Genomic DNA, 22,417 nt, shown 5'->3' with positions numbered 1-22,417 from the left:
TGCTTCACCATTCGTAGAGCTTTTCTCCTATAAAGGGAGCTAGTGGCTTTGAACCCAGGTCCTTAAGCATGATATTATGTGCCCTCAACTGGTGCACCACTGCCCAGTCCCTAGTACCTGTTTCGCTTCAAAATTTCAAAGGCTTTCATTTGTTTTTACACTGCCTGTGACAAGAGAGTGTTAAATAGAGGGGAAAGATTCTTTTTTTGGGGGGGAAATGATCATTTCCAGGACTGTTGTTACATGTGAAATTTCTTACAGCCCCATAATAGGTGTGAGTACACCACACCCTTCCCCAGCTTTGATACCAAGTTTCCTTTCTTACCCTCCAAGTATGTATTTTTTGTTTGTTTTTTTTTGTTTTTTTGTTTTTGTCTTTTGTTAAGATATAGTCTTAACAGTGGACTAACTGCATGGGTCTATTTGGAAGGTGGTTAGAAAATGGGATCTTAAATTCTCGAAACTTCCAGAATCAGTTTTTACATAAAAAGTATCCCCTGGGAATTTGTGTGCACATCCACACTCCAGAACATAGCTCTAAGGCCATGACAACAGTGACTTAAGAAGTTTGCCTCGGTTTCCTTTCCATTTGTGATTCAGGTCATATCCCTCTTCACCTTTTTATATTTCTGTTGCAGTCTGAAAAACAGGTTCTTGCAGAACCCTGTGGCAGGAAGGCTGGATTTCTTTCTTCTTTACCATGATGTGTGTTGCTAGGTATCAGCAGGATAGTGGGTTCCAAATTAGTAGCATCTGTACAAGTTGTCTTGTACAGATGGAAATTAGCTGGCAGCGTAAGCGAATGTTGATGGATTACTGACACATAACAGCCCAGAGATTCAGATTGCCATGTTGTATTTTCATGCAATAATTTCTCCTTATAAACTGCATTATATCTTATTTTAGTAACAGATTTGCTTTTGGTACATTTCTGTTAAGTCTTATGGAAATAATTTTTAAACATTTTGTTTATATTATGGGTTAAAGGGTATTTATAGGAGTGCAGTTGTGAATTTCTTGTTTCTGTATTTTGTTGTCATGGTTGAATACTTTCTGTGTCCTTTTCTAGATAGTTGTGATGACCTTATTGCTTTTATTTGCTGTGTTAAGAGGATAGGTCCCAGGAAATACCTCTTTGGGTCAAGTGCATATATTACCATGTTTGAAGCCCTGACTTTGACTGTCAGCTCTATATGGAAACACACAGAGTTGTCAGTATGTACCACTAGAACTCCATTAACCATGAAACAGTTTTCTTTTCCCTCCCTTTTATACTTCTCCCTCTCTTTAGTTCTTTTACTTCCTTCTTTTTTTTTTTCTTTTTTCTGCTTTCCTAGTATAGGGGGAAAAAACATAAAATTGACCAGGAGGCATATGCAAAGTCTCCTATAACATATTATAAAGCAAGTTGAGAGACTAGAATATGTACATGCTCTTGGGAATTATTTGTTAGATGTTTTCATGGTGCTTCAGTTCCTTGTCTTTGTGCTCTGCTTCCCTTCAAGGATGCCACAGTGATACCACACCTCATGGCGCTGCTTAGCAGATCCCGCTACACCCAGGAGTACATCTGCCAGATCTTCTCACACTGCTGTAAAGTAAGAGCCAGAGAGAATGTTCTCTTCAATGTAAAATTTTACATGCCCCCAGGAATTGTGCCTTTTTATATATCCTGCCAGAGACCATCTATATATAGGGTAGCAACACTATGTATAGGCCCTCTCTCTCTCTCTCTCTCTCTCTCTCTCTTTTAATACAAGTAGTAGCACACCAGACATACAGTTATGCACCTTACATTTTCACTTAATTTAGTTTGATTATTCTGTATCAGTACAGAAAGAGCTTTCTTGTCTTCTAGAAACAGCCACATGGTGTTTTACTATATAAAATGTATAATGATTTATTTAACTGTCCTCTGTTAGGGGGTTGGCTTATATTATTTTAAAACAGTGCTGCAACAAGTACTTCATGTGTAAGGCATTCTGTAAGAAAAATTGCTGGGTCAGAGCATGTACATTTGTAATATTACCATTTATTATTTATATAGAGGTTGTACTTTTTTTTTTTTTAACTTTATTTTAATGAGAGTGGGAGATACAGAGAGAAAGACCAGAGGACTTATGGTGGTGCTGGGGATTTAACCTGGTACCTTAGAGCCTGAACCATGCAGGTCTTTGGCATAACCATTATGCTATCTATCTCCACAGCCCAAGGCTGTACCATTTTATGCTCCTACCAGCAGTGTGTGATCCTGATTATTACCTTACACCCTCAGTTTTTACACTGTAGGAAATAGTTTAAAGTGACCTTCTGTAAGGAAAAATAAGAATGATTCTTCAATGCTCTGTTGAGAGAACTTGCTAGTCCCAAAAGGCTAGAGTCTAAACTGAAGAAATACTATGAAGTGCTACTTAATTTACTTCATAGTTTGCATAATCAGGTATACTCTTTTGATTACCAAGGGTGATCTTTTACAATTTCTATACATTCTCAAATTTCTAGCCGAACGATTCCATGGGTGTTTCAAGACAGCATTACTCACCTACCTATCATACAAACACCAATACAGTGTGAGGAGTTTGGGGACCACAGGTAAGAGGGGAAAGACAAGTGAAGACCTACATGCCAAGCAAGAAGTCTTAGATCTCTGGTATTTTAGATTTCTCTCCCTTATTTATTAAGGGGGTGGGGGGGACACTACCAATAACAATAACTGGAGTCCTAACTTCTAAGTTGTTGCCACTTCTGAAATAGCTGCTCACATACTGAGACCCATCTTTTGGAGCTGAGAACTCTGAGGAGGGCTTGATGTGCCTTCCTAGCTCCTTTTCTCTAAATGGGCCAGCCATTAGTTTCTTGTTTGTATTTCCATACAATCCTATGCATGGCCAAAGAAAGGAGGAAGAGCTCTTTTGGTAAGAAATAATTGTGCAGTTTTTGGTTCAAAGACTTTAAATAGTTGAAGAAGCAACAGGGACAGTATTTAAAAAAATATTTTATTTGTTATTTATTATGTAGAGACAAATGAAGATGGAAAGGGGAGCTAGGGAGAGAGGAAGAGAGACACTTATAGCACTGCTTCACCACTAGTGAAGGTTCCCTCCTGCAGGTGGGGACTGGGGATTTGAACATGGATCCTCGCACATTGTAATGTGTGCTCAGCTACTGAGCTACCATCTAGCCCCATTTTTGCATAAATCATATGTATAAGCATGTACCTGTCTTATCTATATGTAGTAGCTATATAGATAAGACAATTCTACCTTTTGTATTAAAATGGTAAGTGGGGAGGAATGTATTTATATATTTGCTTGACTATATATAAAATGGATTGAAGAATATAAAACAATCTTATTAGTTAGGCCATCTCAAAGTGGGAAACAGTTGGCCACAGACTGGTTGAAAGCAGAGATGGAAGAACAATAGAGGGTAGAGAGAGCAATACCTGTTGATTTACTTCTGATAGGGACAGCCAATATTTAAATTGGAATGTTGAATTTGAGAAGGAAAAAGAGGTCCTTACTTATCCCAGTATGCTGACATGTAAGCTAAGGCTAATTTAGGTTTGTCTTCACAATTTATTCTAATTCCCTACTTGTTATAGATTATGTTGGTATGCTTCTAAGACCCCTTCTGTTTCATTGATTTAATTCCCCCTGCTTAACACTGCAGTCTATTTACATAAACCACTGTTAACTAAGCACTGCCCTGCCTGCAGGGCATTGGTTTAATCCCCACTGATTCATGATGTCTTTTTGCTCCGCCCCCTCTGGTAGTACACCCTGATTTGCACCAGTCACTTTTCACTCCACCCTCTCTATGCCACATCCTGTTTCCACCCTACTTGGCGAGTATATATATATATATATATATATGGACAGGGTTGTGATTATAGATAGTTTAGATGGCTTAGATTGTGCTGCATTCCACATGAATAAAGACTGAACTGCGTACCAGCCATGAGTCCCTGGTCATCTGTCTCCCGCCCGCGAAGCTAGCCCGGCAAGATTAGACAAACGTGTCAGATTCTTAGGAGTCTTTTGCTTGGTTTTCCTGTTACAGTCTCTATTATTATTATTATTATTATTTTTTTACACCAGAGCACTGCTCTCATTTATGGTGATGTAGAGGATTAATGAACCTGGGACTTTGGAGTCTCAGGCAAGAGGGTCTCTTTGCATAACCATTATGCTATCTACCCCTGCCCCTCCACTATCTTTATAATGAATAAGCTAAAGACTTTTCTAACTTTCAAGTGAAACATTAATAATACAGTGACAAGTATGCAGTAAGTAGTACCTATAATTATGATTTGAGGTGCATCTGTGAGGATGAGGTAGAAGACTAGGAACATACTTCAAGCCTGTGCCCCAAGACTACCCTGATTTTTGTTATCATAAAAGCATTTTAAAATAGAAATATAGAGGTAAATACTTTAAACAGTTGTCTGCTGGGAATTATCCTCACACCCTGAGAATCTACACTAACAAGCAGCTTCAATAATTTTCAGTAAAACATTGTTTATAAAAACAATACATTAGGATTGGGTCATGGCATACATGGTTGAGTGCACATGCTACAATGTGCAAGGACCGGGGTTCAAGCCCCTGGTCCCCACCTGTGGGTGGGAAGCTTCACAAGCTTTCCTAAGATAATCACATCCCATAGTAGGAAGGTAAAGAAATAGGAAAATTAACACATTGTATGCTTGACAACTTTTTCTAGTATTCAACTGGAAATCTTTGAAATGGCCCTACATGTAGGGGGAAAGATTCACAAGTGGTGAAGCAGTGTTATAGGTGTCTCTCTGCCTCTCTCTTTCTCTATTTTTCCCTTTCCTATCAATTCCTCTCCATCTCCTTACAATAAATAAATATATAAATAAATAAAAAGAAAATAATTATATATTTTTTCATTTTCTTTTTATTTATTCATGAGAAATATAGGAGGAGAGAGAGAAAGAACCAGACATCACTCTGGTACATGTGCTGCCGGGGATTGAACTCAGGACCTCATGATTGAGAATCCAATACTTTATCCACTGCACTACTTCCTGTACCACAAGAAAATAATTCTTTTTTAAAACTAAAAAATATTTACTTATTCATTATTGGATAGAGACAGAAATTGAGAAGTGAGAGACAGGTAGAGAGCGAAAGAAACAGACACCTGTAACCCTATTTACCACTCATGAACCTTTCCCCCTGCAGGTGGGGTCCAGGAGCTTAAATCCTGGTCCTTGCTCACTGTCATGTATGCACTTAGCCAGGTGCACCACCACTTGGCCAAAGGAAATAAAAATATTAAAAACAAAAACAAAACAAAAAACACAGGACAGTGGTCCGGGAGGTGGTGCAGTGGATAAAGTATCGGACTCTCAAGCATGAGGTCCTGAGTTCAACCCTTGCCAGCACATGTACCAGAGTAATGTCTGGCTCTTTCTCTCTCCTCCTATCTTTTGCATTAATAAATAAATAAAATCTTCTAAAAAAAAAAAAGCAAAAAAAAAAAAAACAGGACATTACCTAAAGTATGTGAGGGGATTGCCTGAATAAATTGTGGATTGTTTAAATTAAAAGGAGAGATTAGGAGTTGAATAATATATAAACATTAAGACAAATTTGTTCATATAATGTGTTTATGTAATGCAGTATATACAGACAATAACTTAAAGTAAAAGAACCTTTTAGTAGTATGCAAAATGTTTACAGGATTATTACTTACAAAATAGAATATAGGCGTCTTAATATGAATGCTAGCCTCCCACTTCAAATGGTGAATAATTTGGCCCCAAGGGAAAATGAGCATCTACACGATAGTTGTTTAGCTAAGTAGTGTATTGAATAGAAGAAAGTGGTTTGAGAATTCTTGTTTTGGATCAGTAAGTCTTTTCTTTTGTTGAGTAAGAACTGCCTCAGACGTGAAACTTTGTATTAATTTTTACTTTCTACCACTTCAAAAATTTTCATTATATTTAATTTTTAAAGTTACTTTTGAGAGAGAGAGAGATGCAGTACTGCTTCACCACTTGTGAAGCTTTCCCCCTGCAGGTAGGACCATTTCAAAGATTTTTCAGTTGAATACTAGAAAACAGTTGTCATGCATGCAATGTGTTAATTTCCTATTTCTTTACCTTCCTATTATAGGATGTGATAATTTTAAGAAATAAGATAACAGTAAGCATCATATCTTACTGCTCAGTTACAGTGTGTTGTTTCTCACTATCTATGATTCAGAGGGGCCTGATGAGATAGATCAGGCTCTGGGTTGGTGATTAAATAGCATTAGTTGCCCCTAACTCACTATCAGTCTATACACAGGGTAAGAGTGTATAGAATTCATAGTGGTTGTATTGCTTTGATGATATACTGTTTAAAAATTGCAAAGGGCCCTTGCCAGGATAGCTTTTCTACCCTCTTCTTTTTAAATTTTATTTCTACTTATTTATGAGAGCTAGAATATCATGTGATATTGGGAATCCATCTCAGGACCTCACACTCTTAAGTCCATTTTATCTACCTCCCAGACTTCTCTGGTCCCCCCCCACTTTGTTGGGGAGAGGTGAGGAAGCAGCTGTTCTACAGACTGAGATGAGGTAAGATTTGGTTGCCACTTGTAGGAATGAAACAGTATCTACCCTGTAACCTAGGAGGTGGCACAAGGGATGAAATACTCAAGCATAAGGTTCCAAGTTTGCTTCCAGGCACTGCATGTGCCAAAATGCTGCTGTTTTGTTCTTTTTTATTTTTACTTTTATTTATAAAAAGGAAACATTGACAAAAACCATAGAATAAGAGAGGTACAACTCCACACCATTCCCATCACCTCCCCTGATAGCTTTGCTGTTTTTAAAAAAATATTTACTTATTAAAAAAAATATATTTATTTCCTTTTTGTTGCCCTTGTTTTTATTGTTGTTGTAGTTATTGTTGATACCGTCATTGTTGGATAGGACAGAGAGAAATGGAGAGAGGAAGGGAAGACAGAGATAGGGAGAGAAAGACAGACACCTGGAGACCTGCTTCACCGCCTGTGAAGTGATGCCCCTGCAGGTGGAGAGCAGGGGCTCGAACTGGGATCCTTATGCCAGTCCTTGAGTTTTGCGCCACGTGCGCTTAACCTGTTGCACTACTGCCTGACTCCCAGCTTTCCTATTTTTTATCCCTCTGGGAGTATGGACCCAGGGTCAGTATGGGGGTGCAGAAGGTGGAAGGTCTGGCTTCTGTGATTGCTTCCCCGCTGAACATGGGCATTGGCAGGTTGATCCATACTCCCAGCCTGTCTCTCTCTTTCCCTAATGGGGTGAGGCTCTGGGGAAGTGGGGCTCTAGGACACAAAGGTAGGGTTGTCTGCCCAGGGAGGTGCGGTTGGCATCATGCTAGCATCTGGAACCTGGTGGCTGAAAAAAAAAGAGTTAGCATATAGAACTAAACAAATTGTTGGCTAATCATGAACCTAAAGGCTGTAATAGTTCAGATGAAGAGTGGGGGGGAGGGGCTCTCCATTTTGTAGATAGTAGGTCTATTTTAGTTATATTCCAGAGAGCCCATGACTATACTAGTTTTTTTGTGTTTGTTTGTTTGCTTGTTTCTGAGCCTGGCATCTGATATGCAGGTGGGCCCAAGTTATTTTCTGGGGAGATGATGTCATGACTAGAAAAAGGACCAGAAAGCTGGATCAGGGAAGAGAGTAGCTCCCTGATATGGGAAAAGTGTATAAATATTGTTGACTGTAAACCCCATTGATTTGATCTGATCTGGGGCCCATATTCAGCTTAGGAGCCTATGTGACCTCTGCATCCCTGTAGAGCTGAGCTCACATATTATGGTCATGAGTAGGAATGTTCCGAGCTACCCCAATTTCAGGACCCATCTTCCTCAAGTGTTTTGTTCTCTGTCTCCCTCCATCCTTCTCTCCCTCCCTCCCCCTCACTAATAAATAAGTAAACCATTTTTAAAATAATATTTATCCTGCTTTTGGGGCAGTGTTTTATGCGAGCAAAAGCTAATTCTACATTGTAGTGAATATGGCTCTATATATTTTTAAAAATTATTTTATTGGGAGTCAGGTGGTAGTGCAGTGGGTTAAGTGAAGGTGGTGCAAAGTGCAAGGACCAGCGTAAGGATCCCAATTAGAGCCCCCGGCTCCCCACCTGCAGGGGAGTCCCTTCACAAGCGGTGAAGCAGGTCTGCAGGTATCTATCTATCTTTCTCCCCTATCTCTGTCTTCCCCATCTCTCTCCATTTCTCTCTGTCCTATCCAACAACGATGACATCAATAACAACAATAAGTACAACAATAAAAGAACAAGGGCAACAAAAAGGAATAAATATTTAAAAATATTTTATTATTTTTATTTATTTATGGATAGAGACAGCCAGAAATTAAGAGGAAGGGGGAGATAGAGAGTGAGAGAGACAGAGAAACACCTGCAGTACTGCTTCACCACTCAGAAGGCTTTCCCCATGCAAATGGGGACCAGGGGCTTGAACCTGGGTCCTTGTGCATTGTAACATGTGCACTCAACCAGCTGTGCCACTACCTGGCCCCTGTGAATATGGCTTTCTACATCTAAGTAAATGTATTATTGGAATGAATCAACTCTTCTTAATTTATTATTCTCTTTCTTACAGGGTCCAGATCATCAAACAATTTTATTTAACCATGGTGCAGTTCAGAATATTGCTCACCTACTAACCTCAGTATCTTACAAAGTAAGACATTAAAAATCATGGTCAGATTTTTTTATTCTTTTAGTTCCTAAAGTCTTGCTCTAGAAAGAAGTCTCTAAATTTTATTACTTCATTGATAGAAACTTTGTTCAGGAATAACATTTTATCAACAAAGTGTTACAAGGTATTGCTTTATTGAATACTCCTAAAAGAGCATATATCCCTCCCCCCCATAAGTCAAGTTATGGTAGTTACTATTGATGTTTACCTTTGGTTAGTAATAATGTCTCTTCTAGTTAAATGCCAGTGCCAAAGCTATGCTTGAGGTGATGGCTTCTAAACTCTGACCTTGATGAGCTGACTGGAATGAGGAATGGAGCCATCTGAAGCTGGGGAAGGAAATGTAGTGAGGGCCGCATACCCTGCTCTGTACAGAAACCATTCAACATCACGTCTGGAACAGTTGTGGGGGTGCCAGCTTATGCCCTATTTCTGTACCCTGTGGTATTATTAATTTCTCCACATCTTCCATCACTTCTTTCTGTATAGAATATAATAAAAACTGTGGATGGAAAAAGGTCTTGGCACTGTCACTTTTGTGATGCATTCTCTGCCTGGGGACCCATGCCAGTGATAAAGAGCACCACCCAGCTGCCTACCACTCAGGTCCACAGAAGAACTCCCTAAGTAGACTCAGGCTTAGAACTGAAGAGGTGGTAATCTGGTGAAGACTGAATAGGAAGAATGAAAAGTAACAGCTCTTGGAATTGGAGAGGTAGCTCACTGTGCAGTGCTGTGCCTTGCTTTTGTGAAGCAGAAGTTTGATCCTTGTACCACACGAGAGGTGTTATGGTATTGAGAGAAGCTCTGGTGTCTCTCCCTCTCTCTGTCTCTGCTTCTATCAGAACAAAAATGAGACCTAGAACAGCAAATCTTTCATGCTCCAGGCCCATACTCCACCAGAAGAAAGAAAAAAAAAGCACTCTTGTAGGAACCCCTGCAGATTATAAATTATATTTGGTCAGGAGATTGGGCCCCTGCTACTGTCCCAGACTAAGAGCCTAGCTTTGTGGAATTCTTTAGTGTTTTCTAAGTTAAATTAGTTTAGTCCTTTTTAAACTTTCATTGTTCGCTTTGGCCCTCGCCCAGCTTATACATAACTCTTTTTTTTTTTTTTGGTCTCTCTTCCCCCTTTTATTCTTTTTCCTTCCCTTCAGCTCTCTGGTTTGTCTTTGGGAATAAGAAATGTCCCATTTGGAAGACAATTGATAATTCTTAGTTCCCTTTGACTTACCAACATTGTGTTTTGTACACTGTTCTGTAAAATTTAATTAGAGCTCTCATTAAATTGTTGTGTCTCCGGGTATTTTCTTTGCTATTATTTCAAAATCAATTTATGTTTTATAACTAATTCTTTTAAAAAAATATTTATTTATTATTTATTCCCTTTTGTTGCCCTTGTTTTATTGTAGTTATTATTGTTGTCGTCGCTGTTTGATAGGACAGAGAGAAATGGAGAGAGGAGGGGAAGACAGGGGGGAGGGAAAGATAGATACCTGCAGACCTGCTTCACCGCTTGTGAAGCAGCCCCTCTGCAGGTGGGGAGCCGGGGGCTCGAACCGGGATCCTTACGCTGGTCCTTGTGCTTTGCGCCACGTGCGCTTAACCCGCTGCGCTACCGCCCGACTCCCATAACTAATTCTTAACTCTTACTATATTCTCCAGGAATATATATTCTCCAGGCATATAGGTACTTAAATAATTATTTATATACAGGAATTTAGATTATGAGGCATTAAAAGTCATACTTGCAGATTAAAGTAGTTGCATTTTTTTGTTTGTTTTTACAGGTTCGAATGCAAGCACTGAAATGTTTCTCAGTTTTAGCTTTTGAAAATCCCCAGGTATCGATGACCCTCGTAAATGGTAGGCTGAAACTTTCAGTGGCACCTACGTGATTTAATTTATGAGTTTCATAGATGGGAAGAGTTTCCTTAATCCTTTTTTCCCCCTCTAGTTCTGGTTGATGGAGAACTGTTACCACAAATTTTTGTGAAGATGTTACAGAGGGATAAGCCTATTGAGATGCAGCTGACATCAGCAAAATGGTAAAAAAAATGTGGCAATGTGGAAAAATGAATCCTTTAATAATATCTTAGAGTATTTGTGAACAACCTGATCAGCTCACTTCCAACGCTGTTCATGTTTTGGCGTTTTAAAATCTGAAAGTCAAGGGGCTGTTTTACATTTTCTTGAATAGATACAAATTTTTATTCACTTTAATCCAGTAACAAGCAGAGCAGGAGAATGCTTCTGTAGCATCTGAGACCATCCACAGAAAATATTGTGTCAATCTCAACTCATAACTAGTGTTTCAGTTAAAATGATCCAGAATTATGTCAGATTTAGCCAACACACTTCATACCAAGTATTAAGATGTAAAATATATAATTTGTACCATATAAAGATATAACTATATGGTGTGGGAATTAAAGTCACAAATTAGAATGTGGCTTCTTTGTCTTTAGAAAATCAAGGTAGGAGAGTCAGGTGGAGGTGCACCTGGTTAAGCGCACACATTAACAGTGCACAAGACGCAGGTTAAGCCCCTGGTCCCCACTTGCAGGGGGAAGGCTTCATGAGTGGTGAAGTAGGGCTGCAGGTGTCTCTTTTGTCTCTTTCCCTCTCTGTCTCCCTCTCCCTTCTCAATTTCTCTCTGTCTCTATCTAATAAATAAATAAATAAAAATAATTTTAAGAAATCCTCAGAGGTGTGAGTCTGTAAGATAGTTATATAACCTAGTTTCTGGCTTTCATAGCACTCAGTAAAACACTGTAGTATTCTGTGCTAAATTAATTGTTAAGTTTAAGTATTTGAAAAGCTGTGATTCTGAGGAATTTTCAGTGACTGCATCATGAATTTTGTTCAATTTTGATCTTAATTTCAAAACTGAGCGCTTTTCCTCTCGGTTAGTAAGGTAACGTTTTGATATAACTGGTTTAAAAACTGAATGTGGTAATATGCTGTAAGGCATATACAAAGAATTCAGCTTTCTACAGTAAATGAAGAGTTTTACTAATTTGTTCATAGTTTCCCATGGAAGTCAGAACATGGGTGTTTTTATTTTCTCCCAAATTTACTAAAGGAATCTAATTTAAAAAGAAAACTCATTCATTAAGTTTCTGAAGTGCTTAATGCTCAGTACCTACTTAAAAGCGTCTGGATTGATTTCATTCATATTCAAAACCTTATGTAACTGTCAAGGTAAATTTTCTTTTTTTCTTTTTTTTTTGTAGTGAATGAGTATTTGCCTAATTCTCAAAAGCCAATACTTGTAGCTTCTGAATAGGTAATTCATTTCAGATTACATGCTTCTTCTGTGATCCTTCTACTATTCTTATTCCCTTGCTGGAGTTAGAATAGCATGACAATAAATAAATATAAATAAATAAATAAGAGGAAAAACAAAAAAAGAAAAACTAGAAAACAACTTCTGTTTACTTATATACTTGATAAATGCTATATTTTTATTTGAAACAGATTTTCCTTTTTTTTTTTTTCCTTAAAATTTTTTGGGGTTAGGCTGTCAAAAGTTTCAAACAGAAAGTACAGAGAGGAACCAGGGGATAGTTTAACTGATAATCTGAGGCCCTGGGTTCTAGCCCTGATCACAAAGTGAAATTGTAGATAGTTTCATCTCCATGGATGGGGAAGTTGTACTGTGGTATCTTTCTCCCCCCATTGTAAAATTAAAAGAATGAAAGGACTGGCCCAGGAACAATTGTATTGCACATGTGCTAGGTCCCAGGCATGTATGAGGTCCTGGCAGCCAACACACACACACACACACACACACACACACACACACACACACACACACACACACGAAAATACAGAGAAAAATATAAAAAACTTCAGTGAATTGCTGTGTGTCTAGCACCTCATTTCAAAATTTATCCACTTGGGGGGTCAGGCAGTGGCACACCTGGTTAAGTGCACACATTATAGTGTGCAAGGACCCAGGTTCAAGTCCCCAGTCTTCACCTGCAGGGGTAAGTTTCATGAGTGGTGAAACAAGGCTGTAGATGTCTCTGTCTCTTTCCCTCTATATCCCCCCTCCCCTCTCAATTTCACTTTGTCTCCAATAAAAAATATATTTAAAAAATAATTCACTTGGGTAGTGTACTATTTAAAAAAATTATCCACTTGTTAAATCATTTTTTGTTTTTTTTTAAAGGTGTATTTATTTTTATGCGTGATTCACCAGAGTTCCACTCTGGCCTAAAGTAACTTTGTAGGGTTTTCTTTTTTTTTTTTTTTTTTTTTTTTGGGGGGGGGTGAAGTGGGAAGGTAATAGTTAAATGCCTATGTGTAAATAAATAATGTACATTTACTCTACCCATAAATTTGATTTATGAAACAGTGTTTTATTTAAGAAGATAAATGTCTAAAAGCACAGTGTTCCTCTGTTTCTATAAAACTGCTAAACTAGAACAAAGCTTGTCTTGTTAGAATTTTATGTTTGAATGAGAATTCTCCAAAGTGAAATTATAGGTATTTTTAAAAACTTGTCTGGCTTACTCGTTGTATATAGCAGTTAGTTTTCTTTGACTTTTAACTTGATAGAGCCATAGAAGGGAATATCAAAAATCTGCTCACAATTGGTGAGAGCACTTTTTCCCATAGTATATTAAAGGCATATAAATTTTTTCAAGAAGATTTAGAGCACAGAATAAATTTATTTTTTGCTGTCTTATTCTAGTTTAACTTACATGTGTAGAGCTGGAGCAATTCGGACAGATGACAACAGTATTGTATTAAAGGTGAGCAGCTTCACATTAAAAACATGAAAATTATTTAGTGGTTGACTCTAAATATTAGTATTCCTATTTCTATTATATGTTTAACACTGAGGCCTTCATACATAATTCTAAAACTCCCTGCCTTTCTTTTTAGTGGGATGCCATGCAATTTTTTAAGTTTTAGATATGTTTTAAAGTTAAAATGAAATAATTTTCCTTTTGTCTCATACTTTTTTTGTTTGAATACTTTTTTTTAATTAGTGATTTAATAATGATTGATAAGATTATGGTATAAGAGGGGTACAATTACATATGGTTCCCACCACCAGAGTGCCATTTCCCACCCCCTCCATTGGAAGGTTCCCTAATCTTTATCCATCTGTCAGTATGGCCCAAAGATCTTTACAGGGAGTAGAAGGTGGAGGAAGGCTTCTGTAATTGCTTCTCCACTGGACATGGTCATTGACAGGTCTCTATACCTCAAGCCTGTTTCTATTTTCTACTTTAGTGGGGTAGGGCTCTGGGGAAGTGGAGTTCCAGGACACATTGGTGAGGTCGTCTGTCCAGGGAACTCAGGTTGTCTCACACTTTTTTTCTAGCTATAAAAGTTAGGACCATGTAGACCTTTTAAAAATGTGGAAAATTCAAGAGAAATAAAAAAACGCATTTTACCCTTAATATTCAGTTAAGTTTTCAATACAGTTTTGCAAGCAAGTATGCAGTTTATTAGCTCTGCAAATAAAGATTTTGTCACTGTAATATGTCAGTAGTGAAAAATTATAATAAAAAAGAATGAGAAAATAATACATGACAGCAGTCACCGTCATTATAGTAAGATACAAACTGAACGCAAAAAACCCAGAGGAAACCTGATGGCAGAGGACAACCTAGAGGGGGTTGAATTGTGTTGTGAAAAACTTATTTGAGAAATGTCACACATGTACAAACTACTGTATTTTTCTATTGAGTGTAAACCATTAATCCTCCCAATAAAAGAAAAAAAGATGACTCACCCTAAAAATCACAGGAGCTGGATGCTGATTTTAGCATTTGAATTGATGACCAGTTTAGTAATCTTGGACATATCCATTATGCTTTTGGTGTTCAGACTCTTGTAGTAAAGATAAATATCTATATGTCTATATACCTATACAATGATTATCTGTATCCATAATCGAAATGATTTTTTAACTGTAGAGAACAAAACAGATAGAAATAGATTATCATTTTATGTTTATGAAATCTCTCACTATTACTGTTTAAAATGAACCTAAGTGTAAACGCATTTCAAAATACAAAGACTGATATTTGCTTTAGTCTTTTATGAAGTGAGTAAATTAACTGAATTAAATCTGAGAATTTTTTCTTAAAATTCTTTTTATTTATTATTTGATAGAGACAGATAGAAATTGAGAGGGATGGGGAAAATAGAGGGAAAGAGACAAGAGATATCTGCCGTCTTGCTTCACCACTTGTGAAATTTCCCTCTGCAGCGGGCCCTTGGTCCTAATCTGAGAAGCTTTTATGTATACAGCACTGCACAGAGAGCTAAGGACTTCCATTCAAGTGTCCATCATTTATTTATTTTTTAAATTTCTTTATTGGGGATTAATGTTTTACAGTCGACAATAAACACAATAGTTTGTACATGAATAACATTTCTCATTTTTCCACACAACAATACAACCCCCACTAGGTCCTCTGCCATCCTGTTCCAGGACCTGAACTCCCTTCCACCTACTCTAGAGTCTCTTACTTTGGTGCAGTATACCAACTCCAGTCCAAGTTCTGCTTAGTGTTTTCTCTTCTGATCTTGTGTTTCATTTCTGTCCGTGATATGAGATAATCCCATATTCATCCTTCTGTTTCTAACTTCTTTCACTTAACATGATTTCTTCAAGCTCCACCCAAGATAAGCTGAAAATGCTGAAATCACCATTTTTACTCTGAAAATGTCCAACAGCTCTAGTTTATCTGTCTCTTCATTTAGCTCCCTCGTTTCTTTATTGATTTTCTGCCTGGATGATCTTTCAAGTTGAGAGAGTGGGGTGCTGAAGTCCCCTACTATTACCATGTTGCTGTTAATCTATTGCTGTAGCTCTTTCAATAGATGTTTGATGTATTTAGATGGCCTCTCCTTGGGTGCATAGATGTTGATAATCATTAAGTCCTCTTGATTGATTGAACCTCTGAGCACTAAGTAATGTCCATCCCTATTTTTTAATTTTTTTTATTTGAAAGTCTATCAAGTCAGATATAAGCATACATAGCTGTTCCTGCCGTGTGTGTGTGTGTGTGTGTGTGTGTGTGTGTGTGTGTGTGCGCGTGTGTGTGTGTTCCATTGGCTTGTATGGTAGTTTCCATCCTTTCACTTTGAGTCTGTGTTTGTCTTAATTGAATTTGGTGGGATTCCTGCAGACAACATATGGTTGGGTTGTTTTCTGATCCATCTTCCTACTCTGTGCCTTTTAATAGGTGAATTCAGGCCATTGACATTTATTGATATTATAGGTTGAAGATATTTTAATGCCATTACTATAGATTTTTAGTGTTCTGATATATGGCATGTTTATGGTGATCTGATTGTATATAGGAGGCCTTTCAGAACTTTTTTCAGGGCAGGCTTGGTGATAGTTGACTCCTTCAATTATTGCTTGTCTGAGAAGGTTTTTATGCCTCCATGTAGTCTGAATGACAGTCTAGCAAGATACAGTAGTCTTGCTTGAAAGCCTTTCTCATTGAGCACTCGATAAATATCTTGCCATTCTCTTCTGGCCTGTAGTGTTTCTGTGGAGAAATCTGCTGGTAATCTCTGTAGGTGACTCTTTTTCTCTTGCAGCTTTCATGATCCTTTCTTTATCCTTATTCCTTTTCATTCTAAGTATGATGTGTCTTAGTGTCTTTAAGTCTGTGTTAATTCTGTTCGGGGCCCTCTGGGCTTCTTGAACCTTTATGTCTTTGATGTTGTCCAGACTAGAGAAGTTCTCCGCTATTATGTCCTGTAGAATGCTTTGTTCCCTTCCCTCTCTTTCTTCCTCTGGTAAGCCAATAATGTCTATATTATTCTTTTGTAGTCATCCCATATATCTCTGTTGTTTTCAGTATCTCTTTATCTCTTTTTGAGATCTCTTTATCTTTTTGAGACCTCTTCTTTCTTAGTTTTCTCTAATTCATCCTCAATCTTGCTATTTCTGTTTTCTGCCTCATTTATTCTATTCTCTCTCTCTCTCTCTCCTGTTGCTTTCTGTAGTTCAGCTATTTTATTACCCTGTTCTGATACCGTATTAGCTTGTTCACCTAGTTGTGCTCTTAGCTCAGCTATTTCAGCTTTCAGCTCTCTGATTACCTTGAGATAGTGCTTTCTTTCCAAGTCTCATATGTTGTTTTTGCATTTCTGATGACAGTTCTTTCAAACCCTTTCCTCGCTCCTGTGACTAATTCCTCAACTAATGTTTGGATGTTTATCTCATTCTTCCGTGCTTCTACCTTTGAGGGGGCTTTTAAGTGGAATTTTTTTTTAAAAAGATTTTTTATTTTAAATTTATTAATAAGAAACATAGGAGGAGAGAGAAAGAACCAGGCATCACCCTGGTACATGTGCTGCCGGGGATTGAACTCAGGACCTCATGCTTAAGAGTCTGATGCTTTATCCACTGCGCCACCTCCCGGACCACTTAGCTGGACTTTTGTCCTGGTTCATTTCTCCAATGTTTCTCCTTGATTTAACCATTATTATAGTGTATTACGAGGTTCTTCTCTCAATACTTTTCAGTCCACTGATCATTATGCCTGGATTGACCTGTATCAAAGTAAGGTACTTAGAGAGTTCACAGTTGTGGAAATTAACATTTGTTTTAATGTTATCTCAGTCCCTGAGTTGAAGCACAGTGCTGTTAAAGCCCTTTTGTTCTTTTTCTTCCATGTAGGCTATGGGAGCCTGAGGGCTTTTTACCTATAAGTAGGTTTTTTTTAGCTTAGTCACTCACTCCTGACCAAGAGATAAAACAGGGTGGGGGAGAGATAGCACAGTGATTCTGCAAAGAGACTCCCACACCCCAAGGATTCAAAGCTCCAGGCTCAATTCATCTTCTCTGCCAAGTGGGGCAGCACTGCTGGGCCCTGTGAGTTTCTAAACAAGTCCCGTTTATAGTCTGTAGGTTCTGAGGCAATTATTCACCATGTTCTCATCAGGAGAACAATGTAGAAAGGCTCCCACTATACAGCCCCACCGCTAGACCACCAGGGTGTACCTCTTCTCCTGGATTTCCTGGTCAGTTCTCTGCTGTCACCACCCCACTCATGTCAGCACAGGACCTCCCCCCTGTTGCTCCAGCCTCTGAGGGCAGTAGCCATGGAGACTCACAGTTGGATTTGGTGAGTCTTAGAGGAGGCCTCTTCTCCCTTCAGCAGTCTTTTTGTTGGTAAAACAGACTAGCGGTGGCTCCTCAGCTGGCAAACTGGCAGACTTAACAGCCGCTTGGGAGTAGATAGGGATTTAGCCCCAGGTGTCTCTCCTTAGGCTCCTCGCTGTCCATGAGCCACACATGTTTTCACTTACTGTGGTGTGGTAGGTTCCCAAAGTAGTTCTAGTCCTGTCTTGTTGCGGTCCCAGGTAGTCTCCTTTGATAGTCTTAGTTGTCTACATCATTTATTCATTTAACTCCTCTTAACTCTCCTTTATTTCTTTATTGGTAAAATAGGTTGATATTAAGGTTTTCCTGTACTAGCCTATGAATTTAGCTGTTCAATGTTAAATAAGAATGGGTTTTTCCTCCTGGGTTTTGTCTTGAAAAACTTGGACTAACTGATTAGAAATCAGTAATGGACAGTAAAGTACCAAACTTACAGTAATTGAAATAAGAACTCAGAAAAGAGTAATAAAGCAATTGACTGTGGTGATTGTAGCTTCTCTAATTATAATGCTTCAGTTTTCATTCCAAAATTCTTTAAAGTTGATTAACCTGCCTTAAAAATGGCAGAGGATATTTTAATTAAAAAATTATTGTAGATAAATTTTCAAGAGCAGTGACAAGATTTTTGAAGGACTTCAAAGGTAAAACTGCATCCATAGATGATACTATAATTATTCCATGAAGCTCTTTGGAAAACCTAGGAACTGAGATTGACTTCTTCATTCACACTGTAGGAAAAAAGTGGAGTCTGAGAAGATTGCTGAAATTTTTAAGGCTGTATTTTGTTTTGGTCACTCTATATTAATCCTTAAACAAAATGCATCATTTCAGATATATTACCAAAAAGTACATATTGTAGGGCAAAAATTATTCTATATTAAAATGTTTATCTCTTTCAGTCAAATAAATCTAATTAGAGCTTGTATTACTTTGTACAAGCTTATATGATTCGATTTTATATGTCACCACAAGTTTTTGTTTTGCATTCCAAAGGAAAGAAACAAAAAAAACTTTTATTTAAGTCTTTATTGAAATATTGACTGTAAATATACTCCCAATAAGAACCATTGAGTTGGTAAGTCACTATATGCTCCTTGTTAAACTTTTACCTTAACCAAAAGCAAATAATGAATCTCACTACCTTCCAGACATTGCCTTGTTTGGTTCGAATGTGCAGTAAGGAGAGATTACTAGAGGAGAGAGTTGAAGGAGCTGAGACTCTCGCCTATCTGATTGAACCAGATGTTGAGCTGCAGAGAATCGCTAGCATAACTGATCATCTCATTGCCATGCTTGCTGATTATTTCAAGTATCCCAGCTCAGTGAGTGCCATCACTGATATTAAAAGGGTATGTGTTCTTTTCCTTTATAGCAGTTTAGGAGAGGGTTAAAAACAAGTTTTCTTGCTGTTCACAACATTGAACCAAATGATAAATATAGTCCAAAGCCCCATTAAATGTAATATTTTACCTTTGGTGATGTAGGTGATGCTGCTTTCTTAGTTTCTGAATCTAGTTTGTTTCATGTTTATTATTAGAATTATTTTTTAGGGGGTTTGGCAGTGGCACAGCGGGTTAACCGCACGTGGCGCAAAGCACCAGGATGGGCATAAGGATCCCGGTTCAAGCCCCCGGCTCCCCACCTTCAGGGGAGTTGCTTCACAGGTGGTGAAGCAGGTCTGCAGGTGTCTTTCTCTCCCCCTCTCTGTCTTTCCCTCCTCTCTCCATTTCTCTCTGCCCTATCCAACAATGAATGACATCAACAACAACAATAATAATGACCACAGCAAGGCTACAACAAGGGCAACACATGGGGGAAATAGCCTCCAGGAGCAGTGGATTCATGGTGTAGGCACTGAGCCCCAGCAATAACCCTGGAGGCAAAAAAAAAAAAAAAGAATATTTTTTTTAATTGAGTAGGTCATAGTAAAGAATAAGGTTGCATGCCTAATTAAACTAAGCCAAACTAACCCCCAAACAGTGGGGTCTCTGTACTGGATATTGATATTTTGTTAACATCATCTAATGCCATTCAAGGTTCAACCTTCTCTGTTACCACCATCTCTTTCTCTACAATAAGAATTATCTATTGCTATAGGTGGCTAGCCTTCCTTTATCTTTTTTTTTTTTTTAATCAGAGCACTGCTCAGCTCTGGCTTATGTGGGGGATTCAGCCTGGGACCTCAGAGCCTCAGGCATGAGAGTCTCTTTGCATAACCATTATGTTATCTACCTTTGCCCCTTCCTTTATTTTCTACTGCTCTTTTCCTTTTGTTACCTTACTCTTACTTTTGCTATAGTCTCTCTCTCTTTCTTTTCCAGTTCCACTTTGGATCTACCGGTGGCTTCTTAACCTGGTGACCAGATCCATTTCCTTAACTATAACATATCAGTATTTTGTTAGAGAAAGCTTATTATTTAAGGAGGTCATGATGGAGAAAACATTACTTCTTAATTAGTGGCCATCTCTGTTTTGTGAATGTCACTATTTTTGATGCAGTGGCAGATTTTAAAAAAACACTTCTCCTGACCTCTCCTGTGATACGGAATTCTGTTAAAGAAAGGAAAAAAAAAAAGGGGGCTTAGAAGGCAGCTGTCACTTGGTATTTAACATTTTAACACTGAAACCAGGACCATGTATAGCTCTATAGGTTTTTCTCTTTCTCAGGAAGGGCCTAAATTAACCTTCATTGATGATTGTATTAATAATATTCACTGGGAGTCGGGTGGTAGCACAGTGGGTTAAGCGCACGTGTTGCAAAGCACAAGGACCTGCGTAAGGATCCCATTTCGAGCCCCTGGCTCCCCACCTGCTGTGGAGTCACTTCACAGGTGGTGAAGCAGGTCTGCAGGTGTCCTTCTTTCTCTCCCCCTCTCTGTCTTCCCCTCCTCTCTCCATTTCTCTCTGTCCTATCCAACAACGATGACATCAACAACAATAACTACAACAATAAAACAATAAGGGTAACAAAAGGGAATAAACAAATATTTCAAAAAATAATCTTCACTGTCCTTTATGTATTAGTATGTGTGTGCTCATGTCCCTTCTGTAGTACAATTATTTTCCAGTAGAACTAAACCAGGTGTCCTGTATCTTTCCTCTGACTAATTGCTCACACTGATACAGTTTTGTCATTGGTACAAGATACATGGGCACCCTGAGTTGATCACCCCAGTAGTGCCAATGGAATTCTTTGGTAGACATGATGATAAGCAATCAGACTTACAAGATGCATATCAAATAATTTTAGCTAATATGTGGAAGATGATTTCTTCTGTTAGAAATTTTTCATCTTATTTACATAACAGTTGAACTAGAATTAACTTTTAATGATCTTCTAACAACCTTGAGTGTTACTTTGTTTTGCCATCTTTGTTTTGCTTTATTTTATTTTATTTTTATTTTATTTTATTTTATTTTATTTATTTTTTACCAGAACACTGCTCAGCTCTGATTTATGGTGGTTCAAGGGTTGAACTTGGGACTTCAGAGCCTCAGGCATGAACGTCTGTATGCATAACCATTATGCTATCTCCCCCTGCCATTATTTTTATTTTTAAGAGTGGATTATCCATTGCTTTCTGACCATAAAAAATATATATCTAGGGGCTGGAAAGATAGCTCACCTATATGGTGTACCTGCTTTGTCATGTTTGTGACCCAGGTTTGAGCCTGACCACCATTGCACTGCAAGAGACTTCAGTGCTATGCTGTCTTTCCATGTGCCTGTCTCTGTCTCTTTATATCTGAAAAAGTTGACCCAGAGAGGTGGAACTCCAGTGATATGGGGCGGGAAGAAGGGAAGGAAATACAGCTACTGAAGATTATAGTGAGTTATTTCTTACTTATTAATAAATGTATTTTTTCCTAGTATACTAGCCCAAGCTAGTATTTTATTATATAAATCATGGTTAGAAAGCAGTTAAGACTTTAAGCATAGATATTTTAGAACTTACATATCAGGATGAATATCGTATATTGGAAAGTTCTTTTTACAACCCATTGTACCTGCTTTGATGAAATATTTTTGAAACAACTCTTGAGTAAGTGCCTTCAGAACTGGCCCTGTTGAGTCCCAGTTCTTTGCCATGATGCTTACATTGTTTTTGTTACTCTGATTTCCCCATTTTCTCATACCACATTTGATAAAGATACGCCACTGTCAGGATTTACTAGCTAATTTGCTACTAACTCTTCAAATTCTCAGAATATTATGAACAACACCCATATCGTACCACAGGTTCATTATATAAGGTAATCCTTGAAGACAAAGGATATTAACTGGGATAAAACATCACTTTTTAAAAGTATTTATTTATTTATTGGATAGAGACAGGAATTGAGAGGGAAGGGGAAGATGCAGTGGGAGAGAATAAGGCACCTACAGCACTGCTTTACCACTTGCATGCAGGTGGGGATTGGGGGCTTGAATCTGGGTCCTTTTGCATGGTAACATGCACTCTACCAGGTACATCACCACTTGGGTCTTAATCAGTTATGTTTCCTAGCTGTGAAAGTACTTGCTTTATTG

At 38.1% G+C, this 22,417-nt stretch overlaps 1 protein-coding gene across 5 annotated transcripts in view; it reads left to right on the top strand.

The window, feature by feature from the left end:
- The window catches only part of ARMC8 (armadillo repeat containing 8), a 120,793-nt gene that overhangs the window by 48,796 nt on the left and 49,580 nt on the right, over positions 1-22,417 (top strand). For 3 of the 5 annotated variants that reach the window (XM_060196735.1, XM_060196745.1, XM_060196731.1), the window contains 6 exons: positions 1,506-1,598; positions 8,634-8,714; positions 10,523-10,598; positions 10,690-10,780; positions 13,435-13,495; positions 19,035-19,235. In XM_060196735.1, the coding sequence (XP_060052718.1) occupies positions 1,506-1,598; positions 8,634-8,714; positions 10,523-10,598; positions 10,690-10,780; positions 13,435-13,495; positions 19,035-19,235 (603 nt within the window). The remainder of the gene's footprint in view (positions 1-1,505; positions 1,599-8,633; positions 8,715-10,522; positions 10,599-10,689; positions 10,781-13,434; positions 13,496-19,034; positions 19,236-22,417) is intronic. The other 2 variants (XM_060196742.1, XM_060196750.1) reach the window with 2 other exon arrangements.

The sequence above is a fragment of the Erinaceus europaeus genome, chromosome 1, assembly GCF_950295315.1.
Source record: "Erinaceus europaeus chromosome 1, mEriEur2.1, whole genome shotgun sequence".
In the NCBI taxonomy this organism is placed as follows: domain Eukaryota; kingdom Metazoa; phylum Chordata; class Mammalia; order Eulipotyphla; family Erinaceidae; genus Erinaceus; species Erinaceus europaeus.
Note: the sequence above shows the minus strand (reverse complement) of the source record. Positions and strands in the feature narration are given on the sequence as shown.